The following is a 25,588-nucleotide window of genomic DNA, read 5'->3' as shown; positions in this document are numbered from 1 at the left end:
GTGCCTGTATCCGTCAGTCGTAGAGTACATTAACTACTATACGCAAATATGAAAGAAAGCCCCCCCCCCCCCCCGAATATAATTCCTGCTACACCAGAGGCTGTGCGTATGCATACATAGACATATCCACCTTATGGAAGGGCAGTAGGATGTACAGAAATGGCTGTTTTCCTGATTTCAAGTTCAGCCTGACAACTGGACACTGCACTTTCCGGCATTGTGGCAACAGCAATTCTGCATAACATGGTGCTTGAACTGATCGAAGCAGTACTTCCTGTGGATCTGAAGCTGTCAGGCATTGGTGTGTTTTCCTAGCTATGCCAACCGAACAGCCGCCTTGCAGGCTCTGATAAGAGCAACACTAAGACCATTCTCGTCAACTGTGTGTAAGCCTAAGTGCTCCTAGGTATGTCTTCAAAATGCTGGATGGGCATCATGAGCAACACCATCCTTTGACAAGTTTTCTGGTCGACAAGTGGATGCTCTGTATTGTAGAGAATCATTTTTACCTTTAGTTTTTATTAATTTCACAACTAGCTTTTTTATAAGTATTACATTTTACTGTACTCATGTATACTGGGCAGCTTCTGCAGTTGTATTCTCCTACGATTCATTTGTGCGAGTGGTCTGGTACATCATTTGCACTGGTGTTACTGTCCCTAATCTCAGTTTGTAATTGATAGACCAGTAGTCCAAGTTGGGCTAGTCTCATATTTGCAAAAAGGAACCACGACACGGCACCCAAGTCTGTGTCGACAGTGGGCTGCGTGGTCTGAAATAAATTCAACGATAGAGACAATGCTCGAAACATCAGACCCAGTCACACAAGTCGCCAAGGCACCCTCATTCTCAACCAACTTACCACATGCTCAGACGCAGGCTGCCAAGACGCGGCACCCAAGTCAGTGTCGTCAGTGGGCGGCGTGGTCTGAAATATATTCAACGATAGAGACAATGCTGGAAACATCAGACCCAGTCACACAGGTCGCCAAATCACCCTCATTCTCAACTAACTTACCACATGCTAAGACGCAGGCTGCCACGACGCGGCACCCAAGTCAGTGTCGTCAGTGCGCTGCGCGGTCTAAATAAATTCAACGATAGGGACAATGCTCGAAACATCAGACCCAGTCACACAGGTCGCCAAAGCACCCTCATTATCTACTAACTTACCACATGCTCAGACGCAGGCTGCCACGACGCGGCACCCAAGTCAGTGTCGTCAGTGCGCTGCGCGGTCTGAAATAAATTCAACATTAGGGACAATGCTCGAAACATCAGACCCAGTCACACAGGTCGCCAAAGCACCCTCATTCTCAAGTAGCTTACCACATGCTCAGACGCAGGCTGCCACGACGCGGCACCCAAATCATTGTCGTCAGTGGACTGTATGGTCTGAAATAAATTCAACGAATGAGAGAATGCTCGAAACATCACACCAGTAACACAGGTCGCCAAAGCACCCCCATTCGCAACTAACTTACCACATGCTCAGACGCAGGCTGCGACAACACGGCGCAGAAATCTGTGTCGTCAGTGGACTGTATGGTCTGAAATAAATTCAACGACTGAGACAATGCTCGAAACATCAGACCCAGTCACACAGGTCGCCCAAAGCACCCCCATTCTCAACGAACCTACCACATGCCCAGACGCAGGCTGCCAGGACGCGGCACCCAAATCTGTGTCGTCAGTAGAGTGTATGGTCTGAAATAAATTCAATGACTGAGACAATGCTCGAAATATCAGACCCAGTCACACAGGTCGCCCAATGCACCCCCATTCTCAACGAACTTACCACATGCCCAGACGCAGGCTGCCAGGACGCGGCACCCAAATCTGTGTCGTCAGTGGACTGTATGGACTGAAATAAATTCAATTACTGAGGTAATGCTCAAAATATCTGACCCAGTCACACAGGTCGCCCAAAGCACCCCCATTCTCAACTAACTTACCACATCCTCAGACGCAGGCTGCCACGACGCGGCACCCAAGTCAGTGTCGTCAGTGCGCTGCGCGGTCTGAAATAAATTCATAGGGACAATGCTCGAAACATCAAACCCAGTAACACAGGTCACGAAAGCACCCTCATTCTCAACTAACTTACCACATGCTCGGACGCAGGCTGCCACGACACGGCACCCCAATCATTGTCGTCAGTGGACTGTATGGTCTGAAATAAATTCATAGGGACAATGCTCGAAACATCAGACCCAGTCACACAGGTCGCCAAATCACCCTCATTCTCAACTAACTCACCACATGCTCAGACGCAGGCTGCCACGACGCGGCACCCAAGTCAGTGTCGTCAGTGCGCTGCGCGGTCTGAAATAAATTCATAGGGACAATGCTCGAAACATCAAACCCAGTAACACAGGTCACGAAAGCACCCTCATTCTCAACTAACTTACCACATGCTCGGACGCAGGCTGCCACGACACGGCACCCCAATCATTGTCGTCAGTGGACTGTATGGTCTGAAATAAATTCATAGGGACAATGCTCGAAACATCAGACCCAGTCACACAGGTCGCCAAATCACCCTCATTCTCAACTAACTCACCACATCCTCAGACGCAGGCTGCCACGACGCGGCACCCAAGTCAGTGTCGTCAGTGCGCTGCGCGGTCTGAAATAAATTCATAGGGACAATGCTCGAAACATCAAACCCAGTAACACAGGTCACGAAAGCACCCTCATTCTCAACTAACTTACCACATGCTCGGACGCAGGCTGCCACGACACGGCACCCCAATCATTATCGTCAGTGGACTGTATGGTCTGAAATAAATTCATAGGGACAATGCTCGAAACATCAGACCCAGTCACACAGGTCGCCAAATCACCCTCATTCTCAACTAACTCACCACATGCTCAGACGCAGGCTGCCACGACGCGGCACCCAAGTCAGTGTCGTCAGTGCGCTGCGCGGTCTGAAATAAATTCATAGGGACAATGCTCGAAACATCAAACCCAGTACCACAGGTCCCGAAAGCACCCTCATTCTCAACTAAATTACCACATGCTCGGACGCAGGCTGCCACGACACGGCACCCCAATCATTGTCGTCAGTGGACTGTATGGTCTGAAATAAATTCATAGGGACAATGCTCGAAACATCAGACCCAGTCACACAGGTCGCCAAATCACCCTCAGTCTCAACTAACTTACCACATGCTCAGACGCAGGCTGCCACGACGCGGCACCCAAGTCAGTGTCGTCAGTGCGCTGCGCGGTCTGAAATAAATTCATAGGGACAATGCTCGAAACATCAAACCCAGTAACACAGGTCGCGAAAGCACCCTCATTCTCAACTAACTTACCACATGCTCGGACGCAGGCTGCCACGACACGGCACCCCAATCATTGTCGTCAGTGGACTGTATGGTCTGAAATAAATTCATAGGGACAATGCTCGAAACATCAGACCCAGTCACACAGGTCGCCAAATCACCCTCATTCTCAACTAACTTACCACATGCTTAGACGCAGGCTGCCGCGACGCGGCACCCAAGTCAGTGTCGTCAGTGCGCTGCGCGGTCTGAAATAAATTCATAGGGACAATGCTCGAAACATCAAACCCAGTAACACAGGTCACGAAAGCACCCTCATTCTCAACTAACTTACCACATGCTCGGACGCAGGCTGCCACGACACGGCACCCCAATCATTGTCGTCAGTGGACTGTATGGTCTGAAATAAATTCATAGGGACAATGCTCGAAACATCAGACCCAGTCACGCAGGTCGCCAAATCACCCTCATTCTCAACTAACTTACCACATGCTCAGACGCAGGCTGCCACGACGCGGCACCCAAGTCAGTGTCGTCAGTGCGCTGCGCGGTCTGAAATAAATTCATAGGGACAATGCTCGAAACATCAAACCCAGTAACACAGGTCGCCAAAGCACCCTCATTCTCAACTAACTTACCACATGCTCGGACGCAGGCTGCCACGACACGGCACCCAAATCATTGTCGTCAGTGGAATGTATGGTCTGAAATAAATTCATAGGGACAATGCTCGAAACATCAGACCCAGTCACACAGGTCGCCAAAGCACCCTCATTCTCAACTAACTTACCACATGCTCGGACGCAGGCTGCCACGACACGGCACCCAAATCATTGTCGTCAGTGGACTGTATGGTCTGAAATAAATTCAACGAATGAGACAATGCTCGAAACATCAGACCCAGTCACACAGGTCGCCCAAAGCACCCCCACACTCAACGAAGTTACCACATGCTCAGACGCAGGCTGCCTCAACACGGCGCAGAAATCTGTGTCGTCAGTGGACTGTATGCTCTGAAATAAATTCAACGACTGAGACAATGCTCGAAACTGAGACCCAGGGACACAGGTCGCCCAAAGCACCCTCATTCTCAACTAACTTACCACATGCTCAGACGCAGGCTGCCACGACACGGCACCCAAATCATTGTCGTCAGTGGACTGTATGGTCTGAAATAAATTCATAGGGACAATGCTCGAAACATCAGACCCAGTCACACAGGTCGCCAAAGCACCCTCATTCTCAACTGACTTACCACATGCTGGGACGCAGGCTGCCACGACACGGCACCCAAATCATTGTCGTCAGTGGACTGTATGGTCTGAAATAAATTCATAGGGACAATGCTCGAAACATCAGACCCAGTCACACAGGTCGCCAAAGCACCCTCATTCTCAACTAACTTACCACATGCTCGGACGCAGGCTGCCACGACACGGCGCCCAAATCATTGTCGTCAGTGGACTGTATGGTCTGAAATAAATTCAACGAATGAGACAATGCTCGAAACATCAGACCCAGTCACACAGGTCGCCCAAAGCACCCCCATACTCAACGAAGTTACCACATGCTCAGACGCAGGCTGCCTCAACACGGCGCAGAAATCTGTCGTCAGTGGACTGTATGCTCTGAAATAAATTCAACGACTGAGACAATGCTCGAAAGTCAGACCCAGGGACACAGGTCGCCCAAAGCACCCTCATTCTCAACTAACTTACCACATGCTCAGACGCAGGCTGCCACGACACGGCACCCAAATCATTGTCGTCAGTGGACTGTATGGTCTGAAATAAATTCATAGGGACAATGCTCGAAACATCAGACCCAGTCACACAGGTCGCCAAAGCACCCTCATTCTCAACTAACTTACCACATGCTCGGACGCAGGCTGCCACGACACGGCACCCAAATCATTGTCGTCAGTGGACTGTATGGTCTGAAATAAATTCATAGGCACAATGCTCGAAACATCAGACCCAGTCACACAGGTCGCCAAAGCACCCTCATTCTCAACTAACTTACCACATGCTCGGACGCAGGCTGCCACGACACGGCACCCAAATCATTGTCGTCAGTGGACTGTATGGTCTGAAATAAATTCATAGGAACAATGCTCGAAACATCAGACCCAGTCACACAGGTCGCCAAAGCACCCTCATTCTCAACTAACTTACCACATGCTCGGACGCAGGCTGCCACGACACGGCACCCAAATCATTGTCGTCAGTGGACTGTATGGTCTGAAAGAAATTCAATGAATGAGACAATGCTCGAAACATCAGACCCAGTCACACAGGTCGCCCAAAGCACCCCCATACTCAACGAACTTACCACATGCTCAGACGCAGGCTGCCACGACGCGGCACCCAAATCATTGTTGTCAGTGGACTGTATGGTCTGAAATAAATTCATAGGGACAATGCTCGAAACATCAGACCCAGTCACACAGGTCGCCAAAGCACCCTCATTCTCAACTGACTTACCACATGCTCGGACGCAGGCTGCCACAACACGGCACCCAAATCATTGTCGTCTGTGGACTGTATGGTCTGAAAGAAATTCATAGGGACAATGCTCGAAACATCAGACCCAGTCACACAGGTCGCCAAAGCACCCTCATTCTCAACTAACTTACCACATGCTCGGACGCAGGCTGCCACGACACGGCACCCAAATCATTGTCGTCAGTGGACTGTATGGTCTGAAATAAATTCATAGGGACAATGCTCGAAACATCAGACCCAGTCACACAGGTCGCCAAAGCACCCTCATTCTCAACTAACTTACCACATGCTCGGACGCAGGCTGCCACGACACGGCACCCAAATCATTGTCGTCAGTGGACTGTATGGTCTGAAATAAATTCATAGGGACAAAGCTCGAAACATCAGACCCAGTCACACAGGTCGCCAAAGCACCCTCATTCGCAACTAACTTACCACATGCTCGGACGCAGGCTGCCACGACACGGCACCCAAATCATTGTCGTCAGTGGACTGTATGGTCTGAAATAAATTAATAGGGACAATGCTCGAAACATCAGACCCAGTCACACAGGTCGCCAAAGCACCCTCATTCTCAACTAACTTACCACATGCTCGGACGCAGGCTGCCACGACACGGCACCCAAATCATTGTCGTCAGTGGACTGTATGGTCTGAAATAAATTCATAGGGACAATGCTCGAAACATCAGACCCAGTCACACAGGTCGCCAAAGCACCCTCATTCTCAACTAACTTACCACATGCTCGGACGCAGGCTGCCACGACACGGCACCCAAATCATTGTCGTCAGTGGACTGTATGGTCTGAAATAAATTCAATGAATGAGACAATGCTCGAAACATCAGACCCAGTCACACAGGTCGCCCAAAGCAACCCTATACTCAACGAACTTACCACATGCTCAGACGCAGGCTGCCACGACGCGGCACCCAAATCATTGTTGTCAGTGGACTGTATGGTGTGAAATAAATTCATAGGGACAATGCTCGAAACATCAGACCCAGTCACACAGGTCGCCAAAGCACCCTCATTATCAACTGACTTACCACATGCTCGGACGCAGGCTGCCACGACGCGGCACCCAAATCATTGTTGTCAGTGGACTGTATGGTCTGAAATAAATTCATAGGGACAATGCTCGAAACATCAGACCCAGTCACACAGGTCGCCAAAGCACCCTCATTCTCAACTGACTTACCACATGCTCGGACGCAGGCTGCCACGACACGGCACCCAAATCATTGTCGTCAGTGGACTGTATGGTCTGAAATAAATTAATAGGGACAATGCTCGAAACATCAGACCCAGTCACACAGGTCGCCAAAGCACCCTCATTCTCAACTAACTTACCACATGCTCGGACGCAGGCTGCCACGACACGGCACCCAAATCATTGTCGTCAGTGGACTGTATGGTCTGAAATAAATTCATAGGGAGAATGCTCGAAACATCAGACCCAGTCACACAGGTCGCCAAAGCACCCTCATTCTCAACTAACTTACCACATGCTCGGACGCAGGCTGCCACGACACGGCACCCAAATCATTGTCGTCAGTGGACTGTGTGGTCTGAAAGAAATTCATAGGGACAATGCTCGAAACACCAGACCCAGTCACACAGGTCGCCAAATCACCCTCATTCTCAACTAACTTACCACATGCTCAGACGCAGGCTGCCACGACGCGGCACCCAAGTCAGTGTCGTCAGTGCGCTGCGCGGTCTGAAATAAATTCATAGGGACAATGCTCGAAACATCAAACCCAGTAAGACAGGTCGCCAAAGCACCCTCATTCTCAACTAACTTACCACATGCTCGGACGCAGGCTGCCACGACACGACACCCAAATCATTGTCGTCAGTGGACTGTATGGTCTGAAATAAATTCATAGGGACAATGCTCGAAACATCAGACCCAGTCACACAGGTCGCCAAAGCACCCTCATTCTCAACTAACTTACCACATGCTCGGACGCAGGCTGCCACGACACGGCACCCAAATCATTGTCGCCAGTGGACTGTATGGTCTGAAATAAATTCAACGAATGAGACAATGCTCGAAACATCAGACCCAGTCACACAGGTCGCCCAAAGCACCCCCATACTCAACGAAGTTACCACATGCTCAGACGCAGGCTGCCTCAACACGGCGCAGAAATCTGTGTCGTCAGTGGACTGTATGCTCTGAAATAAATTCAACGACTGAGACAATGCTCGAAACTGAGACCCAGGGACACAGGTCGCCCAAAGCACCCTCATTCTCAACTAACTTACCACATGCTCAGACGCAGGCTGCCACGACACGGCACCCAAATCATTGTCGTCAGTGGACTGTATGGTCTGAAATAAATTCATAGGGACAATGCTCGAAACATCAGACCCAGTCACACAGGTCGCCAAAGCACCCTCATTCTCAACTGACTTACCACATGCTCGGACGCAGGCTGCCACGACACGGCACCCAAATCATTGTCGTCAGTGGACTGTATGGTCTGAAATAAATTCATAGGGACAATGCTCGAAACATCAGACCCAGTCACACAGGTCGCCAAAGCACCCTCATTCTCAAGTAACTTACCACATGCTCGGACGCAGGCTGCCACGACACGGCGCCCAAATCATTGTCGTCAGTGGACTGTATGGTCTGAAATAAATTCAACGAATGAGACAATGCTCGAAACATCAGACCCAGTCACACAGGTCGCCCAAAGCACCCCCATACTCAACGAAGTTACCACATGCTCAGACGCAGGCTGCCTCAACACGGCGCAGAAATCTGTCGTCAGTGGACTGTATGCTCTGAAATAAATTCAACGACTGAGACAATGCTCGAAACTCAGACCCAGGGACACAGGTCGCCCAAAGCACCCTCATTCTCAACTAACCTACCACATGCTCACACGCAGGCTGCCACGACACGGCACCCAAATCATTGTCGTCAGTGGACTGTATGGTCTGAAATAAATTCATGGGGACAATGCTCGAAACATCAGACCCAGTCACTCAGGTCGCCAAAGCACCCTCATTCTCAACTGACTTACCACATGCTCGGACGCAGGCTGCCACGACACGGCACCCAAATCATTGTCGTCAGTGGACTGTATGGTCTGAAATAAATTCATAGGGACAATGCTCGAAACATCAGACCCAGTCACACAGGTCGCCAAAGCACCCTCATTCTCAACTAACTTACCACATGCTCGGACGCAGGCTGCCACGACACGGCACCCAAATCATTGTCGTCAGTGGACTGTATGGTCTGAAATAAATTCATAGGCACAATGCTCGAAACATCAGACCCAGTCACACAGGTCGCCAAAGCACCCTCATTCTCAACTAACTTACCACATGCTCGGACGCAGGCTGCCACGACACGGCACCCAAATCATTGTCGTCAGTGGACTGTATGGTCTGAAATAAATTCATAGGGACAATGCTCGAAACATCAGACCCAGTCACACAGGTCGCCAAAGCACCCTCATTCTCAACTAACTTACCACATGCTCGGACGCAGGCTGCCACGACACGGCACCCAAATCATTGTCGTCAGTGGACTGTATGGTCTGAAAGAAATTCAATGAATGAGACAATGCTCGAAACATCAGACCCAGTCACACAGGTCGCCCAAAGCACCCCCATACTCAACGAACTTACCACATGCTCAGACGCAGGCTGCCACGACGCGGCACCCAAATCATTGTTGTCAGTGGACTGTATGGTCTGAAATAAATTCATAGGGACAATGCTCGAAACATCAGACCCAGTCACACAGGTCGCCAAAGCACCCTCATTCTCAACTGACTTACCACATGCTCGGACGCAGGCTGCCACAAAACGGCACCCAAATCATTGTCGTCTGTGGACTGTATGGTCTGAAAGAAATTCATAGGGACAATGCTCGAAACATCAGACCCAGTCACACAGGTCGCCAAAGCACCCTCATTCTCAACTAACTTACCACATGCTCGGACGCAGGCTGCCACGACACGGCACCCAAATCATTGTCGTCAGTGGACTGTATGGTCTGAAATAAATTCATAGGGACAATGCTCGAAACATCAGACCCAGTCACACAGGTCGCCAAAGCACCCTCATTCTCAACTAACTTACCACATGCTCGGACGCAGGCTGCCACGACACGGCACCCAAATCATTGTCGTCAGTGGACTGTATGGTCTGAAATAAATTCATAGGGACAAAGCTCGAAACATCAGACCCAGTCACACAGGTCGCCAAAGCACCCTCATTCGCAACTAACTTACCACATGCTCGGACGCAGGCTGCCACGACACGGCACCCAAATCATTGTCGTCAGTGGACTGTATGGTCTGAAAGAAATTCAATGAATGAGACAATGCTCGAAACATCAGACCCAGTCACACAGGTCGCCCAAAGCAACCCTATACTCAACGAACTTACCACATGCTCAGACGCAGGCTGCCACGACGCGGCACCCAAATCATTGTTGTCAGTGGACTGTATGGTGTGAAATAAATTCATAGGGACAATGCTCGAAACATCAGACCCAGTCACACAGGTCGCCAAAGCACCCTCATTCTCAACTGACTTACCACATGCTCGGACGCAGGCTGCCACGACGCGGCACCCAAATCATTGTTGTCAGTGGACTGTATGGTCTGAAATAAATTCATAGGGACAATGCTCGAAACATCGGACCCAGTCACACAGGTCGCCAAAGCACCCTCATTCTCAACTGACTTACCACATGCTCGGACGAAGGCTGCCACGACACGGCACCCAAATCATTGTCGTCAGTGGACTGTATGGTCTGAAATAAATTCATAGGGACAATGCTCGAAACATCAGACCCAGTCACACAGGTCGCCAAAGCACCCTCATTCTCAACTAACTTACCACATGCTCGGACGCAGGCTGCCACGACACGGCACCCAAATCATTGTCGTCAGTGGACTGTATGGTCTGAAATAAATTCATAGGGAGAATGCTCGAAACATCAGACCCAGTCACACAGGTCGCCAAAGCACCCTCATTCTCAACTAACTTACCACATGCTCGGACGCAGGCTGCCACGACACGGCACCCAAATCATTGTCGTCAGTGGACTGTGTGGTCTGAAAGAAATTCATAGGGACAATGCTCGAAACATCAGACCCAGTCACACAGGTCGCCAAAGCACCCTCATTCTCAACTAACTTACCACATGCTCGGACGCAGGCTGCTACGACACGGCACCCAAATCATTGTCGTCAGTGGACTGTATGGTCTGAAAGAAATTCATTGGGACAATGCTCGAAACATCAGACCCAGTCACACAGGTCGCCAAAGCACCCTCATTCTCAACTAACTTACCACATGCTCGGACGCAGGCTGCCACGACACGGCACCCAAATCATTGTCGTCCGTGGACTGTATGGTCTGAAATAAATTCATAGGGACAATGCTCGAAACATCGGACCCAGTCACACACGTCGCCAAAGCACCCTCATTCTCAACTAACTTACCACATGCTCGGACGCAGGCTGCCACGACACGGCACCCAAATCATTGTCGTCAGTGGACTGTATGGTCTGAAATAAATTCATAGGGACAATGCTCGAAACATCAGACCCAGTCGCACAGGTCGCCAAAGCACCCTCATTCTCAAATAACTTACCACATGCTCGGACGCAGGCTGCCACGACACGGCACCCAAATCATTGTCGTTTGTCATTGTCGATTGTTTTTCTTGTATTTTGTGCTATTTCTTCAACTTATCACGTTCTGGAAAGTCGATCCACACGTTGAAGAGAACAAAGTAGTCGAATACACGAAAATTTTAAGTTCTGCGCGTGAGCTTGTCTTGCCGAGTATCTGAAGCGTGATTGTTTCTCTGCGCTGTCACCGTAGAATATGGTTCACCAACTCGCCCAAGTATCCATTCTATCATTTCTGCAACATTAAAATGACTCTGAAAGTGCGAGCACCTACAGGGTATATTCACGCAAGTCTTGCAAGTTTTCAATTGTAGGTACAGCGCCCTTGTTGTGTCCATGTGCGATATATGACCAAATACCAGAGACCATTACTGCAAAGTTCTCCGAAAACCAATCCGCGCGGTGGCGAGCGGCAAGAGTGGCACTGTTCACTACTCTGGCCGTTCGTTCGTGTTACTACTAACAAGTGCACCAATGGGAAGGCTTCAGCCATTATTGGGAACACTAAATAAACAAATACAAAATCCAAATACAAGACACACAGCAATCCTGGATGCTAGTAGTGACGCACTTCTGTTGGGGTTCTGTGGATATTTATACAGCGTGTAGTTGGTCAGCCATTTCAAAGTTGCGATGAGTTGCTCGCTGTAGATGAGCAATTTAGCCAGTGCGGTATGACTGCTAGCCTGGGGTCTCCACCCTGCACCACGCAGTAGTGATACATGACTGCACGCCGGTACTATGCTCATCCAGATCGAAATGGGCATGGGTGGGGATTGAACCTAGGATCCTTGAGTTCTGCAGCGCAAGCTTTCGCTCCACGTGCTTCGAGTTGGTGTGCGCTCCGAGTTGGTGTGCGTTGGTGTGTCATAGGAAACACGTGTACAGCAATTGATCTTTAGAGCTCGGCATTTTGCGAGGAATAAATGCCAGCGTCCAAAATTATTTCGCGGGCACAAATTTTCGCGATCAGAAGTGGTATGGTATGCATTAATCACCATGGGGTAAATTCATCGTGGCACCAATTTTTGGCAATTTTTTCTGGGTACGAACTGCGAAAATGAAGGCGTCAGACGACTGGGGCTGTGAAAGCTACGGACTTACTGAACTTCCACGTAAATACTGGCCATCAAACACAGCAAAATACCGGTGCCGGCCAGTTACTGAACTTCCGTAAATATATACACGGCCATCAAAGACAGCAAAATACCGATGCCGGCCAGTTACTGGAACCTTCATGGAAAGACTAGCCAGTAAAGACAGCAAAAACCCGATGCCGGCCAGACACGGCTGGACTGGCCAATGAGCAAGATGAAAGCCTGACGCCGGCCGGGGCCTGTAGCTCCCCGGTGCCCGTGGGCTGCCATCCTGTTACCATGTACGGGCCGGCGTAGTCCCGATACCGGCCGACGCGGAGTGCTACCTACATGTTGACTGGCACCATATACTGCCATATACAGGAGTATCAGGAATCCTATACTGTTATATATGGCAGCCACTGGCACCATATATGACTTTATCTGGCAATATATGTCGTCATATATGGTGTCATCTTCCCATATCTGTCCTCATTTCAGCCCTTGTATGGTAATATATGACCGTATATGTCTACTTATATGCCCATATACGGCCCAATACCAAATATATCTGGGTGATATATGACATTTCTGTAAGGGTATCTAAAGGTGCATTGTTCCCTGTGGCAAGACGCGAAGGATTTTATGAGTAATAAGGTATATTATTAGTGATTTGTGTATGATACAAGCTTCTTTGTGAGCTAATACAGCAGGCATTTTTAAGGTGTGCTGTGTATGATAATTTGCACGCTCGGATTAGACACTAACTGCGGAATATGCGCCGCTTGCGGACTATCTGAGCAAAAACTTTTATTTTTGACCCCAAATTCTCTTTTGCGGAGTTTAGTCTGGAAAATACGGCAGTATCACGGTCAGCATAAAAAATGTGGATATGCCAAGTGCGGTAAAGCACTGTCGCAATGCCGGCGTCACCAGAGTTTGCGATTTACGTGCTCGTATCGTAGCAGTTACACAGTGACGCGACGCAACTCTGGTAAACATATTTCACCTAAGATATTTAAAAAGTGTGATGTCGACATAGAAGCTAATATAGGTCGGCCTGATTTTCGGCTGGTCAGGCCAAAGCTCGGTCTCAGGTTATTTTATTTTCCAGCGAGGATGGCTTCAAGTGGTTGCCGTCCCCGGCGACGAGAATTTGCAGTGCCCATTTTGTGTACAACTGTAAGAACGACGCTGAGGCACACCCCTCGTACATCCCCACCATCTTGCCGCCTCTCTACAAGAAAAAGACGCCCAATGTAGAGAGGGCAAAGAGGTAATAGCAATGTGGTATAGCATATAGTGCAAGATGTGACATGTTCAAGCTTTCAGGATGCTGAAACGATCCAGCCGCTGCCAACCCACGCCACCTCCAGTGGGGACGCCTCCTGACCCTCACATGGTTTCTGAGCCAGAGGCGACAACCGAGGCCGAGAGTTCCAACTGGGATTCCTTTGCGACGCTCGTCCACACGGCAGCCCAAGCTATGCCTACGAAGTGCACGTCTACAATGGTAACTAACGACAATTTATGGGGGTTGGGGGGCACCCTGTGACTGCAAGTAATATCGTTTAAAGGCCCCACTTCTAGGACTGTAAATGAAAGTTCTGTTTAGCATAGAGTATAATGCTCTGGACCTTTGTTTCTTACTTTACAGTGCCTGCCATCGTGAATGCAGAGTATTCATAGATTTGTTTGTGGCACAGGATGTTGAGTGCTAATTTAATTTCCGTATTACTATTTCTTAGGCGACGCAGACTGATGACGAGGCACTGGATGCATGGTGGGCCGCTTTGGCTCCTGCTGTCTGCTACAGATGGACACAACGGATCAACGCAGGTCACTCACACAGAGCAGGTGGCTGAGGTACCCAGGCAGCACACCAATGTTGGACCTACATTGGGCCAACAATGGCAAACGCTGGCTCCGGAGGTTGGTCCAACATAGGTATTCTGGCCGAGCGCAACTTCTTCCAATGTTGGCCCAGCCATTGGAACCAACGTTGGGCCATCGTTCAACGAATGTTCCAGCCATCATTGGCACCAACGTTGGGCCATCGTTCAACCAGCCTTCCAGCCGTCATTGGCGCCAACGTTGGGCCATCGTTCAACCAATGATCCAGCCATCATTGGCACCTTTTTTAGGCCATCGTTAAACCAATATTTCAGCCATCGTTGGCATCCACACTATGTCATTGGCTATGCCAATTTTGGCTTTCACACTAATTCAATGGCTATGCCATCATTGGTATACAAGTTCAATCATTGAATAGGCCGTTATCGGCAGTCAAGCTGATTCATTGGCATGTTCCAGTGTTAATGCCATGTCTTTAATGCTGGCTATGAAATGATGGCAATGTGTTTAAATCCTGGTTATTCCAACATTGGGTTTTAAGAACCTCTGGCCTGTTTCTTATTAGCAGCCCACTGCGAGAAAAACATTCTGGGCACAAATGGCAAGGTCATCCTATGCTTTGTCTGTGCACTATTTTATCTGGCGAGCAAATGACTAATTCAAGATCAATTAATACTTTTTTCGGAATTTTATTGAAAGGGGCTAGGATGGAAGCTCAGCGGGGAGCCTATGCCTGGTCCTGGGGAAGGTCCTGGGGCGAGTCCTGGGGCTGGGGACCCATTACGGCTTCCGAACGCCTCTTCCTCAAGCCTCCCCTTTTGCAAGACCCTGGCAGCCACTTCAGCACCATTTTTAAGCTGCCGATTCTTCAATTGTTAGCTTCGCACTGATGGCATCTACGAAAAGATCCAAAGGTCAAAGATCAACGCTTTCAAACCCACATTGGTCTTAGTAAAGCACACTCCCAAGCAGTACTTCAACAAATGTTAAGGTTTGAGTGTCCCCTAAAAAGTCCCTCGCTCACGACTTTTCAGCCCTTGCGGCGTAGCACCCGTGGTAGCCGATGATCAGGGGTCTACGACGTCAGGGCCGAGGTCCGGACGTAGTGACGAGGCAGTTGACCGATGGCCGAAGGCTTGAATCAGGCCCCGTACGCCGGTGGCAGCCTATGACCAGGTGTCCGCCAAGGTCTGGTCCGAAGGACGTAGCGACGAGGCAGTTGGGCGTTGGCCGAAGGCTTGAGTCAGGCCCAGAACGTCTGTGGCACGGAGTGGCAGCGGGTGTTCAACTGCGCCACGCATGCAGTCTTGTCTTCCCTCCGGAAGGTTGGCGCCCGGACTGCGTGAGAAATGGTTTGTGGGTCGGGCCTCTTGACGTCTGGTCACGCCGACGGAGGTCCGGCCTGGTCGCGTCTGCACCGTCCTTTGTCAACCGCCCGAATCCCCTCTCGCGCTCCTCGCATGCCCCCACCTCGTCTTCTTCTTTCTCGTCCTCTTCGGCTGGTCGCGGGATCGCTCATCACACCAGACTAAGCCAATCAATTACCAACGTTGGTAGGCCACTGGCTAAAGGCTCGTTCACACTGCCCCGTTTTCTTACGTTACGTTGCGAAAAGTCACCGGGAAATCTGTGCTTCGTATTAAGCGTGGTTACCTATTCAAGCAGATAGCCTGGCACGCAACATTCGAGGCACGAATATTTCGGTGACGACGGGCTAGGACGGTGAGTTGCCATGGCAACCAAGGACACAAGGTTCGTCGTAACGTAACGTAAGGAGTTGAGCTCGGTTCAACTTTTCACGCAGCACCGATTTCTTACGTTACGTCTAAGTCACCGAAGCATTCGTGTCTCGAATGTCGCGTGCCAGGCTATCCCCTTGATTCGGTAGCCACGCTTAATACGAAGCACAGATTTCCCGATGACTTTTCGTAACGTAACGTAAGAATACGGGGCAGTGAGAACGAGCCTTAAGACAGGCAATTGGTGGCCAGCTTAAACCAATCGATTGCCAACTTTGGTAACCCGTTGGCTCTATTACAGCTTATATTTCCGAGGGCGTTGTCACTACCGTAGTCAGTACTGCAGTTGCCGTATTTTGTACGCACCTTGAAGTCATTTTTGGGCAAGCAGGCATAATGCTCAGCTTCTTCTGTTATATGTTGCGTGATAACCTTTCTTTGCAGATTGAAATGCGCATCAGCTTTATGTCACCTCCTACCTCAAACATAGGGTGTTCGGGATGTTAATTCAACGCAATTTTTTATTCGTGAAGCATGTAATTGCTTAATCAGTCGCTGGATATTTGTTTAAGGTTTAATTTTTTTTGCTAAAATTATTAGTGCTTTTTATTTATTTTTTTAATTTTGTCCGGTTCAGTCTGAATTATAGGCCGCGTTTTGCGGCTCAGCAAAGCGGGTTGCCTTGAGATTTTCAAGATCACATGCAGCTGACAACACAATACAATATACATGGAATTTACTAAGCATAACTATCAGTTTTGGGAAGACGCGTGTTAGTTATAGTCGGTGACAGGTGGTAGAAGCTCCTCCCATCTCTTTCGATATTTGTAGATCGAAAGATCAAGAGGAGTCGACCTCCTCCCCAGCGTTTATTTTTAACCTGTCACCGAACACATTTTTTTTCTGCGTGGACGTTCAAACTTGCTACAGCTCGCAATGCGTACAGCGTTCTAATTCAGTTGCTAACTTGCTCTGCTTGTGAAAACAGAAGAATCGTTCCCCCAGGAGGCATAGCTAGAGATTGTTCTCAGCGTGAGTGATCAGCACATTAAAAGAACTAAGCCAATTATATATAACATTGGTAAGCCACTGGCTAAGACATGCCAATGTTGCCCAGCCTAAGCCAGTAAATTACCAATGTCGGCAATTGATTGGCTTAAGCTGGCCAACATTGGCCTGTCTTAGCCAATCGATTACCAATGATGGCAACTCATTGATAACATAGACCAATGTTGGCCAGCCTAAGCCAATTGATTGCCAATGTTCGTAACCAATTGACTAAGACAGGCCAATGTTGGCCAGTCTAAACCAATCGATTGCCAACGTTGGTAAGCCATTGGCTGAGGTAGGCCAATGTTGGCCAGTCTAAACCAATCGATTGCCAACGTTGGTAAGCCATTGGCTGAGGTAGGCCAATGTTGGCCACCCTAAGCCAATCGATTACCAACGTTGGTGAGCCGTTGGCCAAGTCAGGCCAACGTTGGCCAGTATATTCCAGTGTACCACCAATATTGGTTCTGCGATGGCCACGTTGGCCCAATATTGGACCATTGTTTGACATTTAAATACCAATGTTGGCCCGACGTCGTGTGCTGTCTGGGTAATTTTAACATAAGAATAATACATTTAACTTTAATATTCTCTATGGGAGGATGTCATCCCTATTGAAAATTCCGGCAAAAACTTCCAGTGACATTCGGTGGAAACGGGCTAATTTCCACTCACTTTCACCAGAAACCAGCGTAGTTGACCAATTTTTTGGTGGAAACATTACCGGCCGCCACTTCCAGTGACCAGATTTCGCTGGACCTTTTGCCGGAGCCGCTGACGGTTAAAATCCGGCAAAAACTTCCAGTAACATTCGGCGGGAACGGGTTAATTTCCACTCATTTTCATCAGAAACCAGTGTAGCCACTTTCGCTGGAAGCTTACCAGAACCACTTTCGATTACCCGCCGCTGGAATCCTACCGGAAGCCACTCTCGTTTGCCGGACACCAAGCATCACTGGAAGCCGACGCAAGGGGGAACCGCTTAAGTCAAGGAGGCCAAGACGAGCAAGGGGACAGAGTTTGTAATGGCGGCCGCCAATGCAGCGGCATTCTCGTGAGTGCGTGTTTTAGCTCGAAACGACGTTGCAATTCTGCAAGAAGTGCGTGCAGCGAACTATTTTGACGACCCAAAACGGTGGGCAGCGATCACCGGCAACTTGATATTTGTGACAGGCAAAAGTCTGGGCCGGAGCAGGTACGAGACCACTCGAGCGGCATTCTCGTGAGTGCGAGTTTTAGCTCGGGACGACGTTGCAATCCTCAAAAAGTACGTGCAGTGAACTGATTTGACGATCCAAAAAAGTGGGCACTTTCACCCGTTTTCATCCGAAACCAATTTACCATGTCTTTGGTAGATTATTTGCCGGCAAACAGATTTCGCTGGGATGTCCCCGGCAGCCACTTTCATATACCAGACGACCCGGATTTCCTAGAAACTTACCCTACACGGGAGGCTGCGTCGCCTCCGAAACGGAGAGAACGGCGAGAGAAGGACCGGCGCGGAGGCGGCCAGAAGCATAGCCTCCTCTATACGGAGAAAGCCTGGCACATCGACGACGGAGCCATAGAGCGCGCGGCCGCAGGAAAAAGAAGAGGAGGAGCGCGCCGAACGGTGACCAATATGGTAGCGCAGAGCAGAAAGGGAAGACCTAGACAGCGAGCGCTTGGGTCATGAGCGGCCGCTCCCCGAACCACGCTTGTGTTTGTGTTTTCGTCACCGTCGTTTTTGTACTCCGGGTGAAACGGGCGCGGCGATTCGAAAGGGCGCAGGGAGAAACGGGAAAGGGTGGACGTTGAGTTTCTCCTCTCCACGATAGCGACAAGAAAAGAGAGAGAGAAAAAAAATTGTTTCTGCGTTTGGCCGCTCGCTCTTTTGTGGCGCTAGCGGACAAGGTTCTCTCCGCTCCCGTTTCTCCGCCCCTCCTTTCCCATTTACGGCGGCCGTCTTTTCACGCGACGCGCCAGGCTTTCTCCGTATAGAGGAGGCTATGCCAGAAGGCAGCGGCGGCTGCCTCCTCTCCGTGCTACGTGCACGTGACGTCCGAGACTCCTTGCGTGCGCCGACCCGCCGATAAAAAAAAAAAAAGTCTCCGGTGCGCACACGCAATTGGCCCTCTCCTCCCCTCCCCCTCCCCCCCCCCCCTCTTTTAGAACACCTACACACACACACACACACACGCACGTCTGTCTCGGCAGTCTCCGTCGGACGTGTTTGTTTTCAGCTTTGGGGGTAGCGGCCGTCGCGATTCCTTGTGGTGTTGTTAAGCCTCGGCTAAAGTTTGTTTCGGCGGACATCGGTGGTGTGGCGCCGGACCCAGAGCTGCGACTTGACGATAGCGTGTGCCCGCGGCAAATACCGTGCCAAAACAAGAGTGACATCCTGCGGGAAGCGGACGCCGGAATCTTGTCTGAGCAAGAAATTGCGAAGAAGCGTGCAATACCGAAAAGCACGCTATGGCGGCAGAAGTTGCCAACGAAAGGAAGAGGATGCGGCCCGGAAAGTATCCCGACCTCGAGAAAACGCTTCTGCTTTGTATTAAGGACATGCGTGCACACGATATTCCACTGAGCGGCCCTGTCATGCTGGCGAGGCAGCGGACTTCGCCCAGCAGCTGGTTTACGACGACTTTGCTGCTTCAGATGGGTGGCTGCACCGATTCCACGAGCGTTACGACTTTGTTTTCCCTGCTGTGTCGGGAGAAGGAACGGCCGTTACTTCACTTTCGTTTGTTCCAACTTCCGTTAATTCGAACTGAGGCGGCTTCTTCTTGCGGTTCGCATTAACGAGCTTTTACTGTATGTGGGGGGCCTATATCTTCCAAAGCAGCTGGGTGTGCAGATGGAAAGAATATATTTTTCAGTGACCTGCTTCTTACGCCTCTGTCCGTCCACCTTCAGAAGCATCCAGCGAGCGAAAAAAGACTGCACAAGATTTCTCAACGTCGGCGGATGTTCGTTTCGCGAATTCGTGGTTTTCGCGAAGCGCGCTACTGACGCCTGGTGCACCCGCGGCGACGGCATCAGGGACGACATCGTGAGTGTGCCCAGGATTTTTCAAGGGAGGCGGATGTTCGCTCCGCGCGGTCGTGGTTTTCGCTAAGCGTGCTACTGACGCCTGGTGCACCAGCGGCGACGGCAGCAGGGACGACATCGTGAGTGTGCCCGGGATCTTTCTACGGCGGCGGGTGTTCGCTCCGCGCGGTCGTGGTTTTCGCTAAGCGTGCTACTGACGCCTGGTGCACAAGCGGCGACGGCAGCAGGGACGACATCGTGAGTGTGCCCGGGATCTTTCTACGGCGGCGGGTGTTCGCTCCGCGCGGTCGTGGTTTTCGCTAAGCGTGCAACTGACGCCTGCTGCACCCGTGGCGACGGCATCAGGGACGACATCGTGAGTGTTGTGCCCGGGATTTCTCTACGGCAGCGGATGTTCGTTCCGCGCGGTCGTGGTTTTCGCTAAGCGCGCTACTGACGCCTGGCGCACTCGCGGCGACGGCATCAGGGACGACATCGTGAGTGTGCCCGGGATTTCTCTACGGCGGCGGATGTTCGTTCCGCGCGGTCGTGGTTTTCGCTAAGCGTGCTACTGACGCCTGGCGCACCCGCGGCGACGGCATCAGGGACGACATCGTGAGTGTTGTGCCCGGGATTTCTCTACGGCAGCGGATGTTCGTTCAGCGCGGTCGTGGTTTTCGCTAAGCGTGCTACTGACGCCTGGCGCACCCGCGGCGACGGCATCAGGGACGACATCGTGAGTGTGCCCGGGATTTCTCTACGGCGGCGGATGTTCGTTCCGCGCGGTCGTGGTTTTCGCTAAGCGCGCTACTGACGCCTGGCGCACTCGCGGCGACGGCATCAGGGACGACATCGTGAGTGTGCCCGGGATTTCTCTACGGCGGCGGATGTTCGTTCCGCGCGGTCGTGGTTTTCGCTAAGCGTGCTACTGACGCCTGGCGCACCCGCGGCGACGGCATCAGGGACGACATCGTGAGTGTTGTGCCCGGGATTTCTCTACGGCAGCGGATGTTCGTTCCGCGCGGTCGTGGTTTTCGCTAAGCGTGCTACTGACGCCTGGCGCACCCGCGGCGACGGCATCAGGGACGACATCGTGAGTGTGCCCGGGATTTCTCTACGGCGGCGGATGTTCGTTCCGCGCGGTCGTGGTTTTCGCTAGGCGTGCTACTGACGCCTGGCGCACCCGCGGCGACGGCATCAGGGACGACATCGTGAGTGTGCCCGGGATTTCTCTACGGCGGCGGATGTTCGTTCCGCGCGGTCGTGGTTTTCGCTAAGCGTGCTACTGACGCCTGGCGCACCCGCGGCGACGGCATCAGGGACGACATCGTGAGTGTGCCCGGGATTTCTCTACGGCGGCGGATGTTCGTTCCGCGCGGTCGTGGTTTTCGCTAGGCGTGCTACTGACGCCTGGCGCACCCGCGGCGACGGCATCAGGGACGACATCGTGAGAGTGCCCGGGATTTCTCTACGGCGGCGGATGTTCGTTCCGCGCGGTCGTGGTTTTCGCTAAGCGCGCTACTGACGCCTGGCGCACTCGCGGCGACGGCATCAGGGACGACATCGTGAGTGTGCCCGGGATTTCTCTACGGCGGCGGATGTTCGTTCCGCGCGGTCGTGGTTTTCGCTAAGCGTGCTACTGACGCCTGGCGCACCCGCGGCGACGGCATCAGGGACGACATCGTGAGTGTGCCCGGGATTTCTCTACGGCGGCGGATGTTCGTTCCGCGCGGTCGTGGTTTTCGCTAGGCATGCTACTGACGCCTGGCGCACCCGCGGCGACGGCATCAGGGACGACATCGTGAGTGTGCCCGGGATTTCTCTACGGCGGCGGATGTTCGTTCCGCGCGGTCGTGGTTTTCGCTAGGCGTGCTACTGACGCCTGGCGCACCCGCGGCAACGGCATCAGGGACGACATCGTGAGTGTGCCCGGGATTTCTCTACGGCGGCGGATGTTCGTTCCGCGCGGTCGTGGTTTTCGCTAAGCGTGCTACTGACGCCTGGCGCACCCGCGGCGACGGCATCAGGGACAACATCGTGAGTGTGCCCGGGATTTCTCTACGGCGGCGGATGTTCGTTCCGCGCGGTCGTGGTTTTCGCTAGGCGTGCTACTGACGCCTGGCGCACCCGCGGCGACGGCATCAGGGACGAGATCGTGAGTGTGCCCGGGATTTCTCTACGGCGGCGGATGTTCGTTCCGCGCGGTCGTGGTTTTCGCTAGGCGTGCTACTGACGCCTGGCGCACCCGCGGCGACGGCATCAGGGACGACATCGTGAGTGTGCCCGGGATTTCTCTACGGCGGCGGATGTTCGTTCCGCGCGGTCGTGGTTTTCGCTAGGCGTGCTAGTGACGCCTGGCGCACCCGCGGCGACGGCATCAGGGACGACATCGTGAGTGTGCCCGGGATTTCTCTACGGCGGCGGATGTTCGTTCCGCGCGGTCGTGGTTTTCGCTAGGCGTGCTACTGACAGTATACGTGTGTGTGTCCGTGTGGTGCACCTGCGCGGTTTTATTAGTTGAACTACCGTGCGTCTAGGAATTTACCCAGCGGCATTGTGAGTACCTTGAAAGATATCTTTTGCGGCAAAGGACTTAGTTGTTCCTGTTTGGTCTGATTGCTTTTGCCTACAGCTCTGCAAATTGTTTCACTGGTATCGACCCTGTTAAATAAATGCATAGAACCCTCAGGTCTATATGGACTAACCACTTTAATTGTTAGCGAATCGTCCAGCATCTGGTAAACATATATGTTTACCAGATGTGGTAAACATATATGTTGCCCTATTGAAAATTCCGGCAAATACTTCCAGTGACATTCGGTGGAAACGGGCTAATTTCCACTCACTTTCACCAGAAACCAGCGTAGTTGACCAGTTTTTTGGTGGAAACATTACCGGCCGCCACTTCCAGTGACCAGATTTCGCTGGACCTTTTGCCGGAACCGCTGACGGTTAAAATCCGGCAAAAACTTCCAGTAACATTCGGCGGGAACGGGTTAATTACCACTCATTTTCATCAGAAACCAGTGTAGCCACTTTCGCTGGAAGCTTACCAGAACCACTTTCGATTACCCGCCGCTGGAATCCTACCGGAAGCCACTCTCGTTTGCCGGACACCAAGCATCAATGGAAGCCGACGCAAGGGGAACCGCTTAAGTCAAGGAGGCCAAGACGAGCAAGGGGACAGAGTTTGTAATGGCGGCCGCCAATGCAGCGGCATTCTCGTGAGTGCGTGTTTTAGCTCGAAACGACGTTGCAATTCTGCAAGAAGTGCGTGCAGCGAACTGTTTTGACGACCCAAAACGGTGGGCAGCGATCACCGGCAACTTGATATTTGTGACAGGCAAAAGTCTGGGCCGGAGCAGGTACGAGACCACTCGAGCGGCATTCTCGTGAGTGCGAGTTTTAGCTCGGGACGACGTTGCAATCCTCAAAAAGTACGTGCAGTGAACTGATTTGACGATCCAAAAAAGTGGGCACTTTCACCCGTTTTCATCCGAAACCAATTTACCATGTCTTTGGTAGATTATTTGCCGGCAAACAGATTTCGCTGGGATGTCCCCGGCAGCCACTTTCATATACCAGACGACCCGGATTTCCTAGAAACTTACCCTACACGGGAGGCTGCGTCGCCTCCGAAACGGAGAGAACGGCGAGAGAAGGACCGGCGCGGAGGCGGCCAGAAGGCAGCGGCGGCTGCCTCCTTTCCGTGCTACGTGCACGTGACGTCCGAGACTCCTTGCGTGCGCCGACCCGCCGGTAAAAAAAAAAAAAAAAAAAACGTCTCCGGTGCGCACACGCCATTGGCCCTCTCTTCCCCTCCCCCTTCCCCCCCCCCCCTTTTTTAGAACACCTACACACACACACACACACACGCACGTCTGTCTCGGCAGTCTCCGTCGGACGTGTTTCTTTTCAGCTTTGGGGGTAGCGGCCGTCGCGATTCCTTGTGGTGTTGTTAAGCCTCGGCTAAAGTTTGTTTCGGGGGACATCGGTGGTGTGGCGCCGGACCCAGAGCTGCGACTTGACGATGGCGTGTGCCCGCGGCAAATACCGTGCCAAAACAAGAGTGACATCCTGCGGGAAGCGGACGCCGGAATCTTGTCTAAGCAAGAAATTGCGAAGAAGCGTGCAATACCGAAAAGCACGCTATGGCGGCAGAAGTTGCCAACGAAAGGAAGAGGATGCGGCCCGGAAAGTATCCCGACCTCGAGAAAACGCTTCTGCTTTGTATTAAGGACATGCGTGCACACGATATTCCACTGAGCGGCCCTGTCATGCTGGCGAGGCAGCGGACTTCGCCCAGCATCTGGTTTACGACGACTTTGCTGCTTCAGATGGGTGGCTGCACCGATTCCACGAGCGTTACGACTTTGTTTTCCGTGCTGTGTCGGGAGAAGGAAAGGCCGTTACTTCACTTTCGTTTGTTCCAACTTCCGTTAATTCGAACTGAGGCGGCTTCTTCTTGCGGTTCGCATTAACGAGCTTTTACTGTATGTGGGGGCCTATATCTTCCAAAGCAGCTGGGTGTGCAGATGGAAAGAATATATTTTTCAGTGACCTGCTTCTTACGCCTCTGTCCGTCCACCTTCAGAAGCATCCAGCGAGCGAAAAAGACTGCACAAGATTTCTCAACGTCGGCGGATGTTCGTTTCGCGAATTCGTGGTTTTCGCGAAGCGCGCTACTGACGCCTGGTGCACCCGCGGCGACGGCATCAGGGACGACATCGTGAGTGTGCCCAGGATTTTTCAAGGGAGGCGGATGTTCGCTCCGCGCGGTCGTGGTTTTCGCTAAGCGTGCTACTGACGCCTGGTGCACCAGCGGCGACGGCAGCAGGGACGACATCGTGAGTGTGCCCGGGATCTTTCTACGGCGGCGGGTGTTCGCTCCGCGCGGTCGTGGTATTCGCTAAGCGTGCAACTGACGCCTGCTGCACCCGTGGCGACGGCATCAGGGACGACATCGTGAGTGTTGTGCCCGGGATTTCTCTACGGCAGCGGATGTTCGTTCCGCGCGGTCGTGGTTTTCGCTAAGCGTGCTACTGACGCCTGGCGCACCCGCGGCGACGGCATCAGGGACGACATCGTGAGTGTGCCCGGGATTTCTCTACGGCGGCGGATGTTCGTTCCGCGCCGTCGTGGTTTTCGCTAGGCGTGCTACTGACAGTATACGTGTGTGTGTCCGTGTGGTGCACCTGCGCGGTTTTATTAGTTGAACTACCGTGCGTCTAGGAATTTACCCAGCGGCATTGTGAGTACCTTGAAAGATATCTTTTGCGGCAAAGGACTTGGTTGTTCCTATTTGGTCTGATTGCTTTTGCCTACAGCTCTGCAAATTGTTTCACTGGTATCGACCCTGTTAAATAAATGCATAGAACCCTCAGGT

The 25,588-nt window shown here is 51.8% G+C and overlaps 1 protein-coding gene and 1 long non-coding RNA gene across 2 annotated transcripts; both read right to left on the bottom strand.

Annotated features, from left to right (window-relative positions):
* Positions 1-1,038: 1,038 nt before the first annotated feature.
* On the bottom strand, positions 1,039-1,362 carry LOC120840078. Its single transcript, XR_005715470.1, has 3 exons — positions 1,330-1,362; positions 1,174-1,239; positions 1,039-1,084 (listed from the first exon to the last, which is right to left on the bottom strand). It is a non-coding gene; the product is annotated as an uncharacterized LOC120840078 (long non-coding RNA).
* Positions 1,363-1,378: 16 nt separating this feature from the next.
* On the bottom strand, positions 1,379-11,488 carry LOC120840903. Its single transcript, XM_040211688.1, has 61 exons — positions 11,432-11,488; positions 11,280-11,345; positions 11,128-11,193; positions 10,824-10,889; positions 10,672-10,737; positions 10,520-10,585; positions 10,368-10,433; positions 10,216-10,272; positions 10,059-10,124; positions 9,907-9,972; positions 9,755-9,820; positions 9,603-9,668; positions 9,451-9,516; positions 9,294-9,359; positions 9,142-9,207; positions 8,990-9,055; positions 8,838-8,903; positions 8,686-8,751; positions 8,375-8,440; positions 8,223-8,288; positions 8,071-8,136; positions 7,915-7,980; positions 7,758-7,823; positions 7,606-7,671; positions 7,454-7,519; positions 7,302-7,367; positions 7,150-7,215; positions 6,998-7,063; positions 6,846-6,911; positions 6,694-6,750; positions 6,537-6,602; positions 6,385-6,450; positions 6,233-6,298; positions 6,081-6,146; positions 5,929-5,994; positions 5,777-5,842; positions 5,625-5,690; positions 5,468-5,533; positions 5,316-5,381; positions 5,164-5,229; positions 5,012-5,077; positions 4,701-4,766; positions 4,549-4,614; positions 4,397-4,462; positions 4,241-4,306; positions 4,084-4,149; positions 3,932-3,997; positions 3,780-3,845; positions 3,628-3,693; positions 3,476-3,541; positions 3,172-3,237; positions 2,868-2,933; positions 2,564-2,629; positions 2,412-2,477; positions 2,260-2,325; positions 2,108-2,173; positions 1,956-2,021; positions 1,799-1,864; positions 1,642-1,707; positions 1,481-1,550; positions 1,379-1,395 (listed from the first exon to the last, which is right to left on the bottom strand). Exons 1-61 carry the CDS (start codon positions 11,486-11,488, stop codon positions 1,379-1,381), a joined length of 3,954 nt encoding a protein of 1,317 aa, XP_040067622.1.
* Between the last annotated feature and the right edge of the window lie 14,100 nt (positions 11,489-25,588).

The sequence above is a fragment of the Ixodes scapularis genome, unplaced genomic scaffold, assembly GCF_016920785.2.
Source record: "Ixodes scapularis isolate PalLabHiFi unplaced genomic scaffold, ASM1692078v2 PGA_scaffold4__175_contigs__length_147842914, whole genome shotgun sequence".
Lineage (NCBI taxonomy): Eukaryota > Metazoa > Arthropoda > Arachnida > Ixodida > Ixodidae > Ixodes > Ixodes scapularis.
This window is presented reverse-complemented; position numbering and strand designations above follow the sequence as displayed.

Coding starts and splice junctions, on each gene's coding strand:
- LOC120840903 (XM_040211688.1), bottom strand. CDS start 11,488: ATGACAAACGACAATGATTTGGGTGCCGTGTCGTGGCAGCCTGCGTCC. Junction 6,147..6,232: donor AGCCTGCGTCCGAGCATGTG/GTAAGTTAGTTG, acceptor AATTTATTTCAG/ACCATACAGTCCACTGACGA. Junction 3,846..3,931: donor AGCCTGCGTCCGAGCATGTG/GTAAGTTAGTTG, acceptor AATTTATTTCAG/ACCGCGCAGCGCACTGACGA.